This window comes from Pinus tabuliformis, chromosome Q (assembly GCF_031772625.1).
Source record: "Pinus tabuliformis cultivar Carrire ecotype Pingquan chromosome Q, CPIR1, whole genome shotgun sequence".
In the NCBI taxonomy this organism is placed as follows: Eukaryota; Viridiplantae; Streptophyta; class Pinopsida; order Pinales; family Pinaceae; genus Pinus; species Pinus tabuliformis.
In genome coordinates this window covers 1,379,541,926-1,379,561,834 of record NC_142296.1, presented here as the reverse complement: position 1 = coordinate 1,379,561,834, position 19,909 = coordinate 1,379,541,926, and the positions used below count along the sequence as shown (strand labels likewise).

General features: G+C 35.0%; 1 protein-coding gene across 1 annotated transcript; it reads right to left on the bottom strand.

Moving 5' to 3' along the window:
* Window positions 1-18,668: 18,668 nt before the first annotated feature.
* Window positions 18,669-19,702, bottom strand: LOC149225079 (putative leucine-rich repeat receptor-like serine/threonine-protein kinase At2g24130). Its single transcript, XM_089388347.1, has 3 exons — window positions 19,231-19,702; window positions 18,969-19,130; window positions 18,669-18,859 (listed from the first exon to the last, which is right to left on the bottom strand). Exons 1-3 carry the CDS (start codon window positions 19,700-19,702, stop codon window positions 18,669-18,671), a joined length of 825 nt encoding a protein of 274 aa, XP_089244473.1.
* Between the last annotated feature and the right edge of the window lie 207 nt (window positions 19,703-19,909).

Genomic DNA, 19,909 nt, shown 5'->3' with positions numbered 1-19,909 from the left:
AATCCAAAGCTTATAGGTTGTATAACCCATCCACCAAGAAGCTTATTGTGAGTAGAGATGTTCAGTTCATTGAGGAGGAAGCTTCGGATGAAAGCATAGAGAACACAATGAATGTTAAAAACTCTATGTCACATGATGAAAATGATGAGGAGATCGCTGAAATACATCCCCAAACAGCAGCACCAACACAAGGGCAGCAAGATACACCCTTGAGGAGAAATGAAAGTGCTTCTCCAAGCACACCACAAGGAGGAAATTCAAGTGCTTCTTCAAGCACTTGTACACCAAACGAAAGAGGTAAGAAGTTTAGAAATTTAAGTGACATTTATGAACAAGAGGCAGCAAATGAAGGTATCAACTCTTTGTTTGATTTATATTGTGATTTTGATGATCCTATTCATTTCGAAGAAGCAATTAAGGATACGAAATGGATAGAAGCTATGGATGAGGAGATCAATACCATAAAAAGAAACAAGACATGGGATTTGGTTGAACTACCAAAAGGAAAAGAAGTCATTGGAGTTAAATGGGTTTACAAGACCAAGAGTAATGCTGAAGGAAAAATAGAAAGACACAAGGCAAGACTGGTTGTCAAAGGATACAAGCAGCAGTATGGGAGAGACTCTGAGGAAACTTTTGCACCGGTTGCTAGAATGGAAACCGTGAGAGCAGTGTTGTCCATAGCAGCACAAAACAAGTGGAAATTTTACCAAATGGACGTGAAGTCAGCATTTCTAAATGGAGTGTTAATGGAAGAGGTTTACATTGAACAACCTCTAGGCTATGAAAAGAAAGGCCAAGAGCACAAAGTGTGCAGATTGAAGAAAGATCTTTATGGGCTGAAGCAAACACCAAGAGCATGGTACAGTATGATAGATTCCTATCTACTGGAAAATGGATTTGAAAAGTGCGAGGGAGAACCCACCCTCTACATCAAAGAAAAAGATGGTAAAATACTAATTGTTGTGTTATATGTTGATGATGTTATTTTCACAGGTAATGATGATTATCTTATTGAAAATTCCAAAACAGTCATGAAAGAAGAATTTGAAATGACTGACATGGGTTTGCTGAGATACTTCTTAGGAATAGAAGTAGAACAAAATGGAAATGAGATTTTTATCTCACAAGCAAAATATGTTAATGAAGTGTTGGAAAGATTTAATATGTAAGAAAGCAAGGCAACAATCACTCCCACAGTGATGGGATTAAAACTCAGCAAAGAGGACAACAACAAGAATTTTGATCCTAGGTTGTACAAAAGCATAGTTGGCAGCCTCATGTATTTGACTGCAACTAGGTCGGATATAATGCATGCTGTTAGTTTAATTTCCAGATTCATGGAAAGGCCAAAAGAAGCACATTGGTAGGCAGCAAAAAGAATTCTGAGGCATGTTAAAGGTACTAAAAGGTTTGGCATTTTATATACTGTTTCAGAATGTTCAGATTTAATTGGATACACTGATAGTGATTGGACTGGAAGTGTAGATGATTGGAAAAACACATTCGGTTATGTTTTTCACATGGGTTCAGGAGCTATTTCATGGGCTTCTAAAAAACAACCTATTGTAGCATTGTCTACAGCAGAGACAGAGTATGTGGCAGCTACAGTAGTAGCATGTCAAGCAATTTGGATGAGAAGGATGTTAAAGAGCTTATGCCAAGAACAAGCAAAAGGAACTGTGATTTTTTGTGACAATAGCTCAGCTATTGCATTATCCAAGAATTCTGTGTTTCATAAGAGAACGAAACACATTGACACAAAGGTTCATTACATCAGGGAATTGGTAAACAATGGAGAAATTGTTTTAAAACACTGCAGAACTCAGGAGCAGGTTGCTGATATTCTCACCAAACCATTAGGGCATAAAAGTTTTGAATTTTTGAGGAAATGTTTGGTTATGACTCATAACCCAGCAGTTGAAATTAAAGGGGAGTGTTGAAATTATAATTCCAACTATCGGGTCATTTATCTCAGAAAACCACCAGATGTTCCATTGCACCGCTTTTCACGACCAAGTGGTTTTCCTTCAGAGGGCAGCGATAATGTACACCAGCTGACACGTGCACAGAAGTTTTGCAAAAGAGGTTTTCATCGGATCATAAAGTTTGTGTGGATTGAGCGAGCGATATCCGTTCGATTGAAATCAAGGCTGTCCACCGTCGATTGAAACCAAATCTGCGTACAGGCCTGCACATGCAGCTGACGTGAAGTAGAAGTTTCGTTTTGACCGCCGTTTGTATCAGTAAAGCATTTAATAAAATTTACTTTGGTCGTAAATGTAGGTAGAAGTTTTAATTTTAATGTTTTTTTTTGTGGTAGAACATGTAATGCAATATACGCAGAAGTGAAAAAGGCGCGTATGTAATTTTTGTTTGTTGTTCATTGAAATGAAAAAGGGGAGCACGCAGTGCGAAGAGAAAATGTGAAAAATGCAGCAGCGTGAAGGAATAGTTTGTTGTTTGTTGTTTGTTGGATATGAAATGAAATGTAATATGCGCAGCAGCGCATGTGAATTTTTTTTGTAGTTGCATAGGAAATGCAATAGAAGCAGCAGAGCGTATGTAAAAAAAAATTACACAGTAGTGTAAAGTTTTCAAGCTGAGATAGAGTAATTTTTTCTGTGTGGAACTGAAGTGTTCTTGTGTAATCCCTCTGAGAGAGGAAGAAGTTTGTAGTGGGCAGTATTTATTAATGCATAGAAATCCTTTTTTATGTGTGTGAAAAACTCTGATCTTCTTCAGCAAACAAATTTTTGATCCTGGTTATAACAGAGCATCTTTTTCTATGTGTATTTGTTTTGGAATTAAACAGAAAATTCCCAACAAAAGGGTGTCAATGATTTTGTTGGACGAGATATCCAAAGAAGCTAAGGTGGAGATATTTGACAAAGAAATTGGAATGGTGCTAGACAATTCATTTTCAAATATGGACAGAGTTTTAAGATTAGGGAGCAAACCCAACTATGGTGGAATGGCACCACTGAGACTATTTTTTGCTATTGCTAAAACATTCAATTCTGAAAGGTTTGCTATGAAAGAGGGAATAATAACTGTGAGTCTGTTTGCACCCAAGTGAAGGAACTGCAATTGTTTAAGGGAACCCAACTCCACGGGTATACTTCCTTCTAGCTGATTGAAACGCAGGGAAAGAGTTCTCAAACGAAAGAGACGTCCCAATTGAGGCGGGATATGACCGTGGAGCACATTGTGGGAAAGATCGAGGGAGTGGAGAAACGACAAATTGGCGAGGGAAGGAGAAATGGTCCCTTGTAGATCCATGGCACCGAGGTTGAGCATGATCACTCTGTCAAATGGATGGCGGTGGATGCATGTAACCGCAGTCCAGTTGCACAAGGGAACGGCGGAACTTCAATCAGCCATGGATTGATTAGGATAGCTGGTGATGAGCGACTTGAACGCCAGTAGCAATTGCCGATCATCGTGAAATGGGTGAGAGGTACAGGAAACGATGAAGAGCAGCAAAGAAAGTGGAAAATAAAACTAGGGAGACTACATCATAACTTGAATGGGGAAAGGCGAAGAGTAGAATTGTCGTTCTGGGCACAACCTCTTGGCTATTTATAACGGGGAAAGAAATGGTGGCCCGGAGGGCAGCCCAAAGGAAGGAATGAGACCTATCAAGTGCCATGGTGGCAATGCCTTGTTTTTTCAAACGCGTGTTGTTGAGATAGAGAGACGGGGGCACCGTAGTTTATGGAGTGACGGGGATACCGAAGAAAAGTAGCGGAAGTTTGTGTGTTATAACTATTGTAACAGAGACATGCAATATTGTTATAGACACTAAATATTCCGTCAATATGAAAATGTTGGAAAAAAACAGTAGAGAAAGGTGCCAAACAATTCAATTTCTAATAGCTCAAATTCTTCTTTTCAAATGCGTGTTGTTGAAATTGTAGATAGGGAGACGCGGGCACCGTAGTTTATGGAGTGACGGGGGCACCGAAGAAAAGTAGCGGAAGTTTGTCTATTATAACTGTTGTAATAGAGACATCCAATATTGTTATAGACACTAAATGTTCAGTCAATATGGAAATGTTGGGAAAGAACAATAGAGAAAGGTGCCAAACAATTCAATTTCTAATAGCTCAAATTCTTCTTTTCAAATGCGTGTTCTTGAAATTGTAGATAGGGAGACGCGGGCACCGTAGTTTATGGAGTGACGGGGACACCGAAGAAAAGTAGCGAAAGTTTGTATATTATCACTGTTGTAACAGAGACATGCAATATTATTATAGACACTAAATGTTCAGTCAATATGGAAATGTTGGGAAAAAACTATAGAGAAAGGTGCCAAACAATTCAATTTCTAATAGCTCAAATTATTCTTTTCAAATGCGTGTTGTTGAAATTGTAGATAGGGAGATGCGGGCACCGTATTTTATGGAGTGACGGGGACACCGAAGAAAAGTAGCGGAAGTTTGTCTATTATAACTGTTGTAACAGAGACATGGAATATTGTTATAGACACTAAATGTTCAGTCAATATGGAAATGTTGGGAAAAAAAAATAGAGAAAGGTGCCAAATAATTCAATTTCTAATAGCTCAAATTCTTCTTTTCAAACGCGTGTTGTTGAAATTGTAGATAGGGAGACGCGGGCACCGTAGTTTATGGAGTGACGGGGACACCGAAGAAAAGTAGCAGAAGTTTGTCTATTATAACTGTTGTAACAAAGACATGCAATATTGATATAGACACTAAATATTCAGTCAATATGGAAATGTTGGGAAAGAACAATGGAGAAAGGTGCCAAACAATTCAATTTTGAATAGCTCAAATTCTTCTTTTCAAACGCGTGTTGTTGAAATTGTAGATAGGGAGACACGGGCACCGTAGTTTATGGAGTGACGGGGACACCGAAGAAAAGTAGCGGAAGTTTGTCTGTTATAACTGTAGTAACAGAGACGTGCAATATTGTTATAGACACTAAATGTTCAGTCAATATGGAAATGTTGGAAAAAAAAACAATAGAGAAAGGTGCCAAACAATTCAATTTCTAATAGCTCAAATTCTTCTTTTCAAACACGTGTTGTTGAAATTGTAGATAGGGAGACGCGGGCACCATAGTTTATGGAGTGACGGGGACACCGAAGAAAAGTAGCGGAAGTTTGTGTGTTATAACTGTTGTAACAGAGACATGTAATATTGTTATAGACACTAAATGTTCAGTCAATATGGAAATGTTGGGAAAAAACAATAGAGAAAGGTGCCAAACAATTCAATTTCTAATAGCTCAAATTCTTCTTTTCAAACGCGTGTTGTCGAAATTGGAGATAGGGAGACGGGGGCACCGTAGTTTACGGAGTGATGGGGACACCGAAGAAAAGTAGCGGAAGTTTGTGTTATAACTGTTGTAACAGAGACATGCTATATTGTTATAGACACTAAATGTTCAGTCAATATGGAAATGTTGGGAAAAAAACAATAGAGAAAGGTGCCAAGGAATTCAATTTCTAATAGCTCAAATTCTTCTAGTAGAGAAAGGTGCTCAATTTCTTTTGGACATGGAGAGAGGGCTTCATGTTGTTCAAAGTAGACAGCTTTTAAGTCAATGATTTTTTTCTTTTCAAACGTGTGTGGTTGAAATTTGAGATAGAGAGGTCTCCAGTGGTGTTGGTGGTGTTGGGTCGATGCGTTGTTTTTTCAAAGGAGTTGTTTAACGAGGCAGAGGAATTGTCCGGATGGTCAAAAGTAGTTGGAATCCGGGAAAACAAATTCAAAAAATCTAGTAGAGGAAGTGTTTGAATGGTGTTTTTGATGGTGGAAATGGATTCAGCACCATCAAAAACGTCTAAGACACCTAAAATTTTGAATTTTAACAACTATAATTTGGATTTACAAAAATCTTTGCCGGATTTTCTCTAAATATGATCGGAATTTCCATAGCTTTCCGGGAAACTCCTCCGCCTGGTTAGACTACGCGTTTTTCAAATGCGTGTTGTTGTTGAGATAGAGATAGAGAGACACCCTAGAAAAGTAGGGGAAGTTTGTAGAGCTCTTACGTGACATTAGTTGTTGAGATACAGAAACTACCCGGGGCTTGTTGGTGCGAAAATCAATTCAAATGCGTTGTTTTTTCAAATGAGATGAGAAGAGATGCTGCCCACATGATTAAAAATATGTCAAACCAAATCAAACAAAACATATCGCATGTTGTTGAGATAGAGAAATGGACACCAAAGTAAACTTCCGGCCAGACGAATAAAATGGTGTTGTCTATTATGGGGCGGAGGAGGAGGCGGCGGCGTGGCAGGGGTTGGTGACTCAGTAACAATGAGATTTTATATTCTTTTTTCTGATAAGCTTACAATCCTCTTTTTATAATATGTTACTTGTGAGAGCATTCATTCATAAAATAAATGAGCAACAAAGTTAAATATTCATGTTCATACAACCAATCACATGAGAAGCACACATATTTGACATAGTGTTTTCATGTGGAAACCTAGAAGGAAAAAACCACCAAATTGTTTTTCTTTATGATGTAAATTAAAGACTTACTTAATTGCATTTGCATGTTTGTGAGAACCCACTCACAAGAGGCACCAGCTCCCTTTGGTTAGCAAGCACCTTCTTGCCAAGAGGCACCAACCTACTCTTGCCACTTTTCTATTGTTTCACACAATTTCCAAAATGAAAATAAAGGCATATGCATTACAAGTAAAATATCAAAATGCTAGGTTGTGGAATCAACTTCTGCTCTCATTCCTCTGTTATTCCATTGACTCCCTTTGGTCTCATGCAATGGCTCTTTACTCGCTTCTCACAACAATGTATCCTTAACACTCTGTCTTATCTCACAAAGGATCTATGATGCATACACTTTAGCTTTTCCCTTATTGTTTTCCTCACAACACATTTGTTGCTCTCACTACTCCAGCTCTCTATCTGCTCTTGGTTCTTAGACCTTCTTGTCTACACACTCATCTCTCACTCCTAAGCACTCCGGTGATATGCTCAACTCCTCCAATTTCTCACTGACAATCGATGGTTTTGATCCACAAATGCACACTATGCAAAGTTTTCTATGCTATCTGTATCCATATTGCTCAAGTGTACTTCGCCATAGCTCCTTCTACCACTATTGCGTCTTCTGGTTGAACCCTGTCATAGCATTAACCATAGAGATGGACCTTGAAATTCTTTATTGACTGACAACATAAAACTCCATGCCGATAATTCAATTCTTTGGTGGCATGCACACTCCTCCGAAAGTCTCCTTCTTATTTATTACTCCAAAAAGCTTGATAGTCCTCAGGGATGGCTACTTTGATCCTCATTTAACTTTTCCAAGCGTGCACATGAAGCAGCCGATTGCTTCCTTCATGCCTGCAAATTCGTCTCTGTTAAATGTTATCCTTGTTTCCTTGTTTCCGAGTCTTTTGCAGGCCTGGCTAGCTTCAACAACCAACTCTGACATTTTTGCATTCGATTCTTCAACTGTCGACTGATACATTCACTTAACTCATTGTAATACTTCATCAAAACCCAACATATCGTAACTTACTCAGGAGGCATATTATGATACTACACTCTCCAATATCAAATCACCATGGCCATCATTGTATGGATTCTCTAGTAAGCCTACTACTATGGTGATTCTCTACATGAATCATGCAGCTACCATGGGATTTCGTCTAGATTCCCAATCATCATATTGACCTTGGTTGACAACAATGCCAACACTAACACAACCACTAGCCATCTAGATGATGAGCGTCAGTATTGCAACAAGGATGCTGCAACTCTTGGGCTACCAGCGTTACTTATCAACTCGGGGTTCGTACAAACTTGGAGGTGACAATGTTGTATGCACAAGTAAAATTGATGGTTATGCCTGTTGTCACTGTTTATTGCGAGAGACCACTAGGGTTCCAAGACAGACTTCTATAGCATCAAAATAAGCTTGATTCTTTGATGGAAGAAGGGAAAATCTACTCTAAGAGAGTTACTCTACTGCAATAATGGAAAAAAACCAACATGTAATGCTAAACCACACCATACCCTAATTAACATTTAAGAAGCTATGCTAATCAGAATTGCTAAATTAACACTAAATAAATGCTACTATCTAAGTTGGAGATGTAAGAAGCATCAAACAATACTAATGTGCAAGCAAAGAAATTAAACTAAATCTGTTTTCATTTTTTGGATTTTTAGGCAAAATCAAGTATGCAAACTAATTGTTTTTGTGGATGTGACAGGTTGATGGAAGGTGTTTGAGGATGGATAGAAGGTTTATGAAGTGGTTGGATGGTGTGGAGGGGTCCTAGGAGGCTTTTTGTGACTTCCTAGACGTTTCCCATCAATTCGGCCTCAAAATAGGTTGTTTCAGGAAAACCTATAGGATGTACTAGAAACTTACAGGATGATCCTGTAGGAATTACAGGAAACCTACAAGATACAACTGAGAGCTAATTGTGAGGTGTTGCAGGTATTGGGAAGCTTGGGAAAGATGTGCGATGGGTGGAATGGAGTGTTAGAAGGTCTAGGAGCACTGAGGAGTCAATATCCAATATAAGAGATGGCTAGATTCGCTCAATGTGTTTAGGGAAATTTTAATGAAAAATGATGAAAAACTAGTGAGGGTGATGGTGAAACAAGGGATGGCTAAGGTGGATGAAGTGGAAGGTGGTTGCTGATTATGAAGTCTTGGTCCCCTCCTGAGGTACCTACTCTGCATAAAACATATGTGTCTTCCAAAAGAACTATGCAACAAGATATATTTTTCATAAACTAGAAAAGAATCAATCAACTACCTATATTATGCACGAAGAAAGTTGTTGAAGGGAATATAAGAATGAGTGAGATCTTATTGCAGAAATGGAAATGGAAAAGGATGACAATGAAATATGCCTTGCAACATTAACCAACTACTAAATTAAAGACAACAAACTCCAAAGCTCATAAAAGAATTAGAAATCTGTGTTTTTGGGGCTACTGAAGGGTCCCTTCCTCAAGTCATGGTCCCAAAGGGAGGAAGTGAGGCCAAGACAATTGCTGACAATCTTGTGGTGATCATTTTTCTCCTTGCTAACCTACTACTTGAAAGAAGGCACAAATGGAAGCAAACTATCACACAACCAATCTGATCTACACTACTTGTAATGGCAATGCATTTACTAAGCAAACTAACAACTAAGCTATGAATCTACACTAAGCATACATGTACAATAAAGAGGAGCCTTGTTTGCTAGGGTTGGGTCCTAACTGAAGAGCTTCAACCCTCTGAGTTAACTCAGTGTTGGCTAAAAAAAAACTCATTCTTATTACCAAAACAATAGATTACATCAAAAACTGTCACAATTCTTGCAACTCGAAAATAGAGTATAGTTTTACAATAAAAATCCGAATCCTACTGAGGTCCTAGGCCTCTCTACTTATACATCTGAACTCTCCATCGAATTCCTTAAAATTAGGGAGGCTCGGCTCCCAAACTCGAGATAAACTGGTGCTCTATCTTTCACTTTCTCGGCTGCCTTCTAGTCCTCATGATTTGATTGTTTGCACTCTGAGCTGATGGAGGAATATTCGAATGGAGGAGTAGTAAATGAGGAGGATTTACCTCCTATAATCCCTCTCCCTTGTCCCATTCGAATTTTGACCTTGGTCTTTGCCAAAATTCCTTGATTTTATTATTTAATCATGCATTAAATGCACAAAGCAAAATATCCAACTCTAACTCATTTCATAAACAAAATATAATCAAAATTATGCAATAAGTTATGAGAATAGTTGGTTTGACTAAGCTAGGAGGTGAATTAAGGCCCATATAATTACCCAATGATGAGGCTCATCACCAGACACCACCAATTGTCCAACAATCTCTCCCTTTAGCATTGATGGTAACACCATAAGCTTCCCCTTAGGCTAAGAATAGTCTTCTTTGATGCCCTATTAATCTTCTCCCTTTTTGGAATCAATGGAAAATAATACTTCTTGAATACTCCCCCTAAACCACTGCAACCTACTCTTCCATGGATCCCATGTGCTGAGTAGCTAATTTAGTCGGTGGCCAATAGTGGCTAATTTACAGTATTTTATAACACGACCAACTTTTAGTCATTTTTAGCTTAGTCATTAATTGGTTTCCTCAATTTTACCATCTAGTAGTATATTTAGTCATAAATTTGTTTATTAATTTTTCATTGGTTTAGTCATTAATTGTCGCAATCAATAACCAAATATACAACAAAATATATTACTATAAGAATTCGCGAGAAAATCAATTAATGACAAAAATGTTGGTCCTCTTATAAAATACTGTAAATTAGTTGTTACTAGTCACATATATGCAAATTTTAGTCATTATTTAAAACCAATTAATGACCAAAGAAATATGACTAAATTTTAGTCGTGTTATAAGATATTGTAAATTAGCTACTAATAGTCATATATAAGCAAAATTTAATAATCTTTTTAATAAAAAATTTATCATTTGCAGTAGTCATTTATGTTTTTTTTGGTATTTTCATATTCATTATATAAACCACTGATTTAGTAGTTTCTATTCATTTCATTTAATTTCATTCATAATCATTATAAATGACTAATTTAGACATATATTCATTTTATTCATGTTCATCATTAATTAAATTAAACTATTAATTGAGTAGTTTTAGATTGATTTTATGTGTTTATTATTAATCAACATAAATTAATTAGTATGATTTTGTGACTAAATTTTTAAAAATGTCATATAATGTGCATGTTTATCTAATATGATAACGCAAAGTTACATATGTTAATTACAATACTAAATAATATTAAGTGCAAATAAAAATAATTTCAACCGTATAAATTTTATTATATAAAATATCAAATATTACAATATGAGTTTTCAACTTAATATCGGTTGGACTATAATTTACAATATTGTTTCTGAAGGCTTGACCATTATTCTCTATGAGTGTCTTATGCAAGATATTGGCTCTAAGGGTATCACTAGACAGATTCTCTTTTCTCTCTCCTTTTGCATTTGTCGCTCCAGTGTTATTTTTCTCCTCTTTCTTCAATTGCTGTTTTTTACCATCAATAATGAGTTCCTCTCCTAAAAATGAAAGAAGATACAATGCAGAGTATAAGACATGAATTAAGACGATGAATACTTGAATATAAAATAAAGTAGACTATAAAATATTTATACGAGATATGCCTCAACATTCGATAGTGGCCACTATATGGCTAGATGACCTATATAAACAAATAAAATAAAACGTCACTATAGAAAATAATACCTTAGGAACTTAATATTCAACCTTCAACAAAACCTTAGGCACAATCATACTAACTAAGTTATATGTTAATAATATAAGGCAATAAATAACTCGTGAAAACAAATGAAACAAAAAAGAAGACCAGTGTAAAAAATACCCTTATTACTTGTTCTAAAAGAGTCATGTTCCTTAAATTTGGGTATTCTTTTTCCCACAGTAAACGTTCCTCGATATTACGACCTATGTTTTTAGGATCGTGAGATTAATCCAACATCATATTGGATTGTGGAGATAAAATGATTCAATTTTCCAAGATGAGTACCTCACTTGGTTGAATGAAGGTGCTAGTTATGAGTAATGTCAAAACCTTAGGGAAGCATAACACTAAGGCCTAAGAAAATATATCACCACTTGTCCACTGAAAGAAAAAATTTCAATCCCACAATGGCCTCTGGGAGTACATTTCGTTGGATGGATATCACACTCTCAGAGATGATTGTCTAATACAATTAGAAGTGTACATATATTGTCACAACGCCCCTCACAATCAAACCCTATAGTTGTCTCCTATAATATTAATCATATTATACTATTTAATTATAAATTATGACTATCAGATAATTATTAGTTTGAATAATTAGTCTGAAATTGTGTTTCTAGTATTTATGTATACATGAAAATATTCGGAAAAAAAAAGGTACTTTTTGTGACTAGTTAATTTCGAGTGACTCTAAATACAGAAGAAATTATGGTGCCTCAGTGTTTCTCTAGCAGTTACCTGCTCATTGTACCAATTTCTCCCATGTCCTCTATTGCTTTTGGTGAATTCCTCTTTGATGATGTCTAATGCCAATGCAGTGGACATTTATCATCGATGTTTTTTGAGCCAAATGGAAGCTCCCCAAGTAACAACCAAAAAGTAGCCTCAAATATATTATTGGGGGCCAAAATGCAGTGATTATATTACAAGCCAAGAAACATTGCATGTTAATCATCTTCCCTTTAATATTGATTAATAATTTCTTTGTATGATCGTGTAATACTAAAGTGTCAAGTAGGGATATTAAAAGCCAGTCATCCATCAATATCACATTTGAGAGTGCTTAGTAGTTAATACTTCATGTTACACACACAGTAGATCACCAACTTCAAGGATAGCAATATAAACACAACAAAAATGAGATTAAGAGAAATTCTAGGAAGTCAAATGCGACTAATCTTGAGTCAAGAAAATACCAAGCCCTTCACATTAGCAAGGCATTCTTAGGCACTAAAACAGAAAATCATTCCATTGCATAATTTTCACCTTTTCTTTAATTTCTTTAATTGAGAACATAACTTTCAGAAGAAGAAAAAAAATCATTGAAAAAGGTCTCAAAATCCTAACGAATGCTCAAGTGATTGTCGTATCACTTAAATAGAAAGGAAATCCTTCGATATGATTTTAACTTGCGGAATATATTGAAGAATATGAAGCTTTCTCATCCCTTTCTCCTAATAAAATTGTAATTTGTGTGTTCCAATCAAGTAATCAATTTCCCTCCAAGATAGTTAAGATATCACTTTGGAGAAGGACTTCAAGAAACATTGGGATAGTAGAAATGGAATTAACTAGGAGGAAAATAGAGAACTTTAGTGGGTGATCCAAAATATTTGAACGCAACTGAAAATGATTTTATACTCCCTCCACGCACGCATGTTAAAACAGAAACCATTCAGCTGCATCTCATTTATTTTCCACCTTTCTGTAATATGTAATTCTTTGAGCAATAAAAGAACATTCATAAATATTGTCATGAAGGAGGACTCTTCATAATCCTAATAAGTTGGGCTCTAACAAATAAATAATTTCATGTAGTGAATAAATCTTACATGGTAGATTTCAGTGATTAAAATGACAATTTTATTCTTAATCTCATTACAACAAAAATAAATTCAACCCTAACTAGTTGGGATCTAACAAATCAAGAATTCCATGTAGTAAAGTAAACTTACATGGTAGATCCCAATTATTTGCAATGAAAACTTTATTCTTGATCTTATTACAACATAGATAAATTCAAGAGTACATACATATTTCCTTATCTGAGACAAACTTTGAACACATTCTGAGATTTCATAGAAATATAATGATACGATTTACCTGTAGGACATGAGAAAGCTATCTACATCTAGCACCCGTCACTGGACAATAGTGTTATTGAGACACCATCTCATGGCATTAGAATCATGTAGATAGATAGTGTTATAGAGATACCTTGCAACACCTATTCAACACTACCTTCAAGCTTCGAATTCATCAATTGATTTACTTTACTAGCAAATTCTAGTGGGATTTCATTAAATACAACCCAACAAAAGCCATTTATGATAGATGTTGTTGCCTTATCTGGATCTATCCCCCTCTAGAAATAACATAATTGATATTCCCCAATTTTTGAGGTACTTGTTTCATGTTCAACATGGGATATTGGGTTCTTCACGTGAAAATGGTTGCAAATATTCAATGTATAATGGAAACAAGCATGAAATTCAAGGTTGCTCCTAAAGTCTCTTGGGTGAATTATAAAACACCATGAACTTAAAACATGATATATGGTAGTAACAAAAACCTACCCAATATCCCACTTAAGAATTCAAAATGTTGGAAATATGAGATGTCTTAAATAATATCAACTATTTAATTGCATAATCACACTAAAATAGACAAATCTTTAAAAGTTTGAGAAAAATGGAGTTGGAATATTATAGTTATGTCAGGGTAGATATAGATATGTAAAATGAAACTTCTATCTAAAACACGTAAATGTAACTTCTATAGCTACATGAATCTATATAAAAAAATGGAGTTGGAATATTATAGTTACGTCAGGGTAGATATCGCTACGTGAAATGTTATTTTTATATAACATTCTAAATATCCTTTTTTAGTCATTTAAGAGACTAATATTTTTTTTTTTTATCTTTGGTTAGAAAATTAATACTCCACTAAAAATAACATTGAATTGGTTCTTCACCAACCAAGGGGAAATTTTAAAACAGTGTGAAAATACTTACTCATTTCCACTGGGGCTTCACTGGGGGAGCAATATCATACCATGTGGGTTCATATTGGGGGATGTTTATTGAGGAAAAAAATGACATACTATAGTGGGGGATATATAGGGGTAAAGGCTTTTTATATTGGCAAATATAAAAAATGGAGCTTAAAGTTAATGAAAAAATATAATGGGGTATAAAAAAATTTAATGGAAAAATGGATACGTATAATATCTAGTGAAAGTGGGAGTTTTCTAAATTGGGAAGCTGTATTGGTTCATATTGGTAGGGGGTAAATAATGTGATTTTAGAGGGATTTTTCAATATGTAGTCAAATTAAGGGTATTGTTTAATATGCCACGAATGCGCATGATATGTCATAGGTTCACTGAATGAATCCCCCATGCTCATTCCCCTTCCATATTTTTGATATTTCATTTGTGTGTGGATTTAAGCTAGTGTAATGTAACTTCCACATATTTGACAATTTAAATGTAAAAAATTACTGAGGTTGAAGTTATACAATTAACATATGCACAATAAGATACAATATGCATGAGCTATAAATAATATGGCATTTACATGTTATATCAAGACAAACTTTTTCTCATCTCATTAACTCTTATCTTAAAGTTAGTGATGGATATAGCCTTTAAAATTATGAGCCATCCTTGTCATATCTTATATTTAATGATGGATATAGATTTTAAAAGCATCAACGTTGTTTGTTATTTTATGTACGGTCAATTTAAATGGAAGTGCTCATAATTGTATTCAATATTATCTTGTACAACTAGAAACAAAATGATGTGTGGGTGGTGTTTCTACTTATTTTCAAACATGTTTTAATTACCTAAATTTAACCTATTTAAAATAAATAGCTGCACTGACCATCTTATCTTCAAGTCAGTAACTTTACTTGAGGGAATCTTCATGACATCCACCATCTCTGAAAATTATGAAATATTAGTAGTATCTTGCACTAAATAGGTAACGTTGGCATATAATCTTTTGCTGTGTTTTTTACTCCGTGTCACAAATTTATTGATATTTTATGATTCTTCGTTTCGAATTCCATGCTAAGACTAGATTCATCACACCTGCTAGGATTTTTAGTTGTGCACACATCATATTACTCGCTTCTAATTGTATCAAAAACGAAGAGTATGCACAATGTCATGTAGTGACATGTGGGTGTCTATTTTACTCAATGATATGCTTGATTTTTTAACCCATTCCAATCCTACCACAATGAAATTAAGAGATACAAGGACACAAGAAGGACTATCAATAAATGAAATTAGAGACTTTAGAATGCAACTCAATTGTACCTAAATGCAACGATAAGTATTTGCAAGTTCTTGGTCAGCGATGAGCATCGAATCACACTATGAAAAATGCCTTGCATTATGAGAATTTGGTTGCACCCACACTAATCCTCTATAGTAGTTCTTTGAGTTACCTATAGATATAATTTTAGAAACAATCCTACTCCTGCAATAGATGTTGGGAATAAAGTGATGGTTTCTACCAGTGTAGGATTTGGGGTCACTGCTTCATCTCAACCAGTGTTATAGGGACCGGCCCTCCCCTGTGTTCAAAAGCCGGATTCATGTCCCGTTCGGAACTACGGTTATGATGGAAATTAATTCTTCTTGGAATTTTGGAGCTTGAAATTAACGCTTCTTGGACTTTCAGAACTGTGATAGTTTCTGAAACGCAGTTCCGACACGAACTATGGTTGCGAAAATCAAGAAGCCATGTTTCTAGATATTTCCAATGTATTTTTTTGACACTTTTTAAATACTATTTAATGGTAATGTTAAATTCTTAAAATGTTAAATTATTGAAGTAAAAGTGACATTCCTAAATTTATTTTTTTACTTAAATTTTTAACATTACCATGACATGATTCATGATGTTTAAGAGTCATTCCAACCTCATCAAACTTCATATGGAAAAATTAGAACTTCATATCCCACTCAAAATTCAGTAGACTTAACAATTTTCAATATTTTAAAATCTATAGGATTGTGGCATTTCATTAGATTATTTTATGTATGAGGGTATGTGATTGGCATTTAATCAAGAGCACCAAGCCTTATATGTACCCAAGTGTTGGTGGTGTTGACTGCAAAAATGTACCTTTCGCTTCCGTCAAAATCATTGATCTGGCGTCTAATGCTTTTTTTTCCATATTATAAGGCTTGGATTAGGCAATTTGATAAAGATTGGGAAATGTTGACTAATATCCTTAAAGAATCAAGGTAAAGGTAAAAGCTAAACCAGAGAAAAAGAATCTAGATTTTAGATAGTTGATGCTCCAATAATTAAACATTAATGTACTATGGATGTCATCTCTATTTTAATTTGTGTATAATATACATACTTTAATATATTATGCAACTCATTTAACACTATTAGTTGTTTTTTTTAATATAAATGCAATCTCACACATATATATACACACGCTGCTTCATGCAACATTGATCTCAACTAAATCCCTGTACAACTATTTATTTACATGTCCTTCGACTTGTAATAACACAAGGGTTGAAGAAGGTTCAGAATTCAATGATGTAGCAAGAAGAAGAAGTGTCATTCCATTGAGATGAATTGTTTCTCTTCATGATTATTAACACGCAATTGCCAAAATCTAATAACTTCGAAATTATTAACACCCAAATGCCAAAATCAAAGAACTTTATGACTAAACAATGTAGCTATGCTAGACTCAAAATCAGCAATTTCGACTTCACTTGCAGATTCATTGTCTGCCTCTGAAAACCTATGGACCAATTTTGTCTTTGGGACAAATGTTTAAATCCAAATGCTTAAACCACCAAATTATCATTCTAAGTCCGGATCTCCTATGACCTTCTGTTTTGTCTGTCAAATGAACCCGGCTGAAGATCTGTGGCACAAAAACGTGTGTTCTTGATTTCTCTGATAAAACAAAACAACAATATGTAGGTTGGGAAGTTTAAAATGCAAAATATCTGGTTAAGTTTGAATGAAGTAATTAATGTAAGTTATCATGGACTATGGTATATTGGGCACTCTAGAATGGACCATTTAAATGCAGTAATTGGCTTGTTTAAGTTGAATGTACTATGGTTTTTTCAACTCACTGGGTTTTTTGACAACATGGTGAATCAGTAATTGCCTGCCAGACTTAATTTAAGGAATTAATTTAAGGAAGGCCCAGATCAATTCTCGTAGCTGCCACTATAACACGAAGAGTACATCCAACCACCTACAAACAGGATATACTAATTTCTTATGATTTTGGCATTTGCCGAGACTCACCCTAGGCAGCCTCACACCATAACAGAAAAATATAGTCAATATAATTTGAATCCTAACCTCATAAATTTCACCACACATCACTGTACTTTTTTTCAACTCACTGTTAATCCATTAATTTAAAGAAAATTAAGGGCGAGATTACAGGGGAAATTTCCTTAAGGACTCTTCAAAATGACGTAGACACAGAACCCAACCTGTAGCATATAAGAATCAGAAATAAATAATCGGCAACATCAAACTCTTCTTTAATATCTCCATATCATTTGAAGAAGCAAACCCAATTACAAAATCTTGAATAAATCGACTGCTACAATCTGTAGCGATTTCAAAATAAGTTGAGGTCCTTCGCCAGTCCTTGTTGAAACATGCAGAAAGATATGTTGAAGAATCCATTTTCCGTAAATGTTAATACATAGCAACATTAAGTGGATATCATGACTATCACTGAATCTTATACTGAAATAATATATCCTCCAAGTAGGAGAATACTGAAATTGAAATTGTAGAGTATGGTTTTAATTTTTTTTTTCATTGTATATTTATTTATTTATTTTCTTTGTCAAGGTTATGATAAGAGGTTCACTCACACCAGACTATACAAACACAAGGGTATGCAAACTCAGGGAATGTGCATTGAGTTTAAAGTGTAAAGAATTTCCATCAAGCCCCACTTATTGCTACAGAAGGATTAAACATTTGGATGCAATGTGCATTGGATTCTTCCATGCATGGACAGATACATGAATTTGAACTAAATCGAATATGCAAAAGCTTTGACAGAAAACATGCCTAAAAGAGCAATATTTTAACAGGCAGCTCCCACAAATTCTGAAGATGCTAAAGAATAACAAAATGGATTTTTATAAAATGAATCCATATAACGTTCACATGAACTCCATTAATGGATGAACTGGTTAAACACGATTAAGACATATCTAATTCTACAATCTCATTAAAATCTTTACAAAAGAAAACTATTGCTAAAATATTATATTGACATCAAATTGCTTGAAGTGCTAAAATAATACAAGTACTTGCGGTTGGATGATTATAAATATTTTACAATTGAAATCTTTGAAAACTAAAATGTAGAACTTTCATCATTTAATGCCATTTCACTAGTCCTTGTTAGAGTGTGTTTAATATTGGCGAGCATAGCAGATATACTTTCTTTTGATATATTCGAAGCAACATTCTTTTTCACCAAATCCTTTTTAAAACTCTCCAACAAAGTTGACACATCTCTCATAGTTGGGTGTTCTTTGGGTGAATCTTTTGAGCATAACAAACCAACATGTAAGAGAGAAAGTAGGCATTTATATGCATCATTTTCTCCAATTTCAGCATCATCCATCTCCCTCAAGATATGAGGGTCAATTACCTCCCCCACTATTTGGAAATGCTAAGTTCACCCACTTACGCAAGTTCAAATCTCTTGCAAACATGTCACTAGTTGATTTTTTTCTGGTAAGTATTTCCAATAACATAATGCCATAGCTATAAACATCTCCTTGAGTAGAACCTCTCTCACCTATTCCATACTCTGCATTCAAGGAAACATTGATCAAGATTTACTCAATAAATCCATATCAAACTGTTGTGAAGACAATTCAATTAAAAATAATATTCTAAAATATCCATACCTGGGGCAATGTAGCCCATGGATCCTTTTAGAGCAAGTGTTGAAGAAAGTGAATCATGGGAGGCTGCACCAATTAATTTTGCAATCCCAAAATCTGTTACAACACCATGCATGTTTACATCTAACAACACATTGCTTGGTTTTATATCACAATGTGCTAGTTGTACACAAGCATCATGAGGAAGATATTCCATGCCATGGGTCACATCTATGGCAATGTCTAATCTTGTTTCTAATCCCATTTCACATACATCCTCAGCATTGTTTTCATCTTTATCAGGATACAAATGTTTCTCTAAGCCTCCATTACCCATAAGCTCAAATACTAAACCGTTGAAGTCAATATTGGAACATGAGGTTATAATTCTCGCAAGATTTTGATGTCGAACATTTTGCAAGATTTTACACTCCCTTTGAAAACTCTTCACAACCTCATCATTTTGCAAACTGAAAACTTTTACAGCGACAAGCATGTCATCACTCAAGATTCCCTTGTATATTGATCCAAAACTACCCTTCCCCAACAAATTGGCTTCAATAAATCCATCAGTTGCTCAGAAAGCTCTTGATATGATATCCTTCGATGCTCTAATTTATGGGAAATAACTTGTGGGAAATCAAACTTTTGCATATGCAAATTTCCACTAGAGCAGAATCTCAAAAGAAAAGAACACAAGATA

Coding starts and splice junctions, on each gene's coding strand:
- LOC149225079 (XM_089388347.1), bottom strand. CDS start 19,702: ATGCTTGTCGCTGTAAAAGTTTTCAGTTTGCAAAATGATGAGGTTGTG. Junction 19,131..19,230: donor CATGGGCTACATTGCCCCAG/GTATGGATATTT, acceptor CCTTGAATGCAG/AGTATGGAATAGGTGAGAGA. Junction 18,860..18,968: donor ATTTCCAAATAGTGGGGGAG/GTAATTGACCCT, acceptor TATGCTCAAAAG/ATTCACCCAAAGAACACCCA.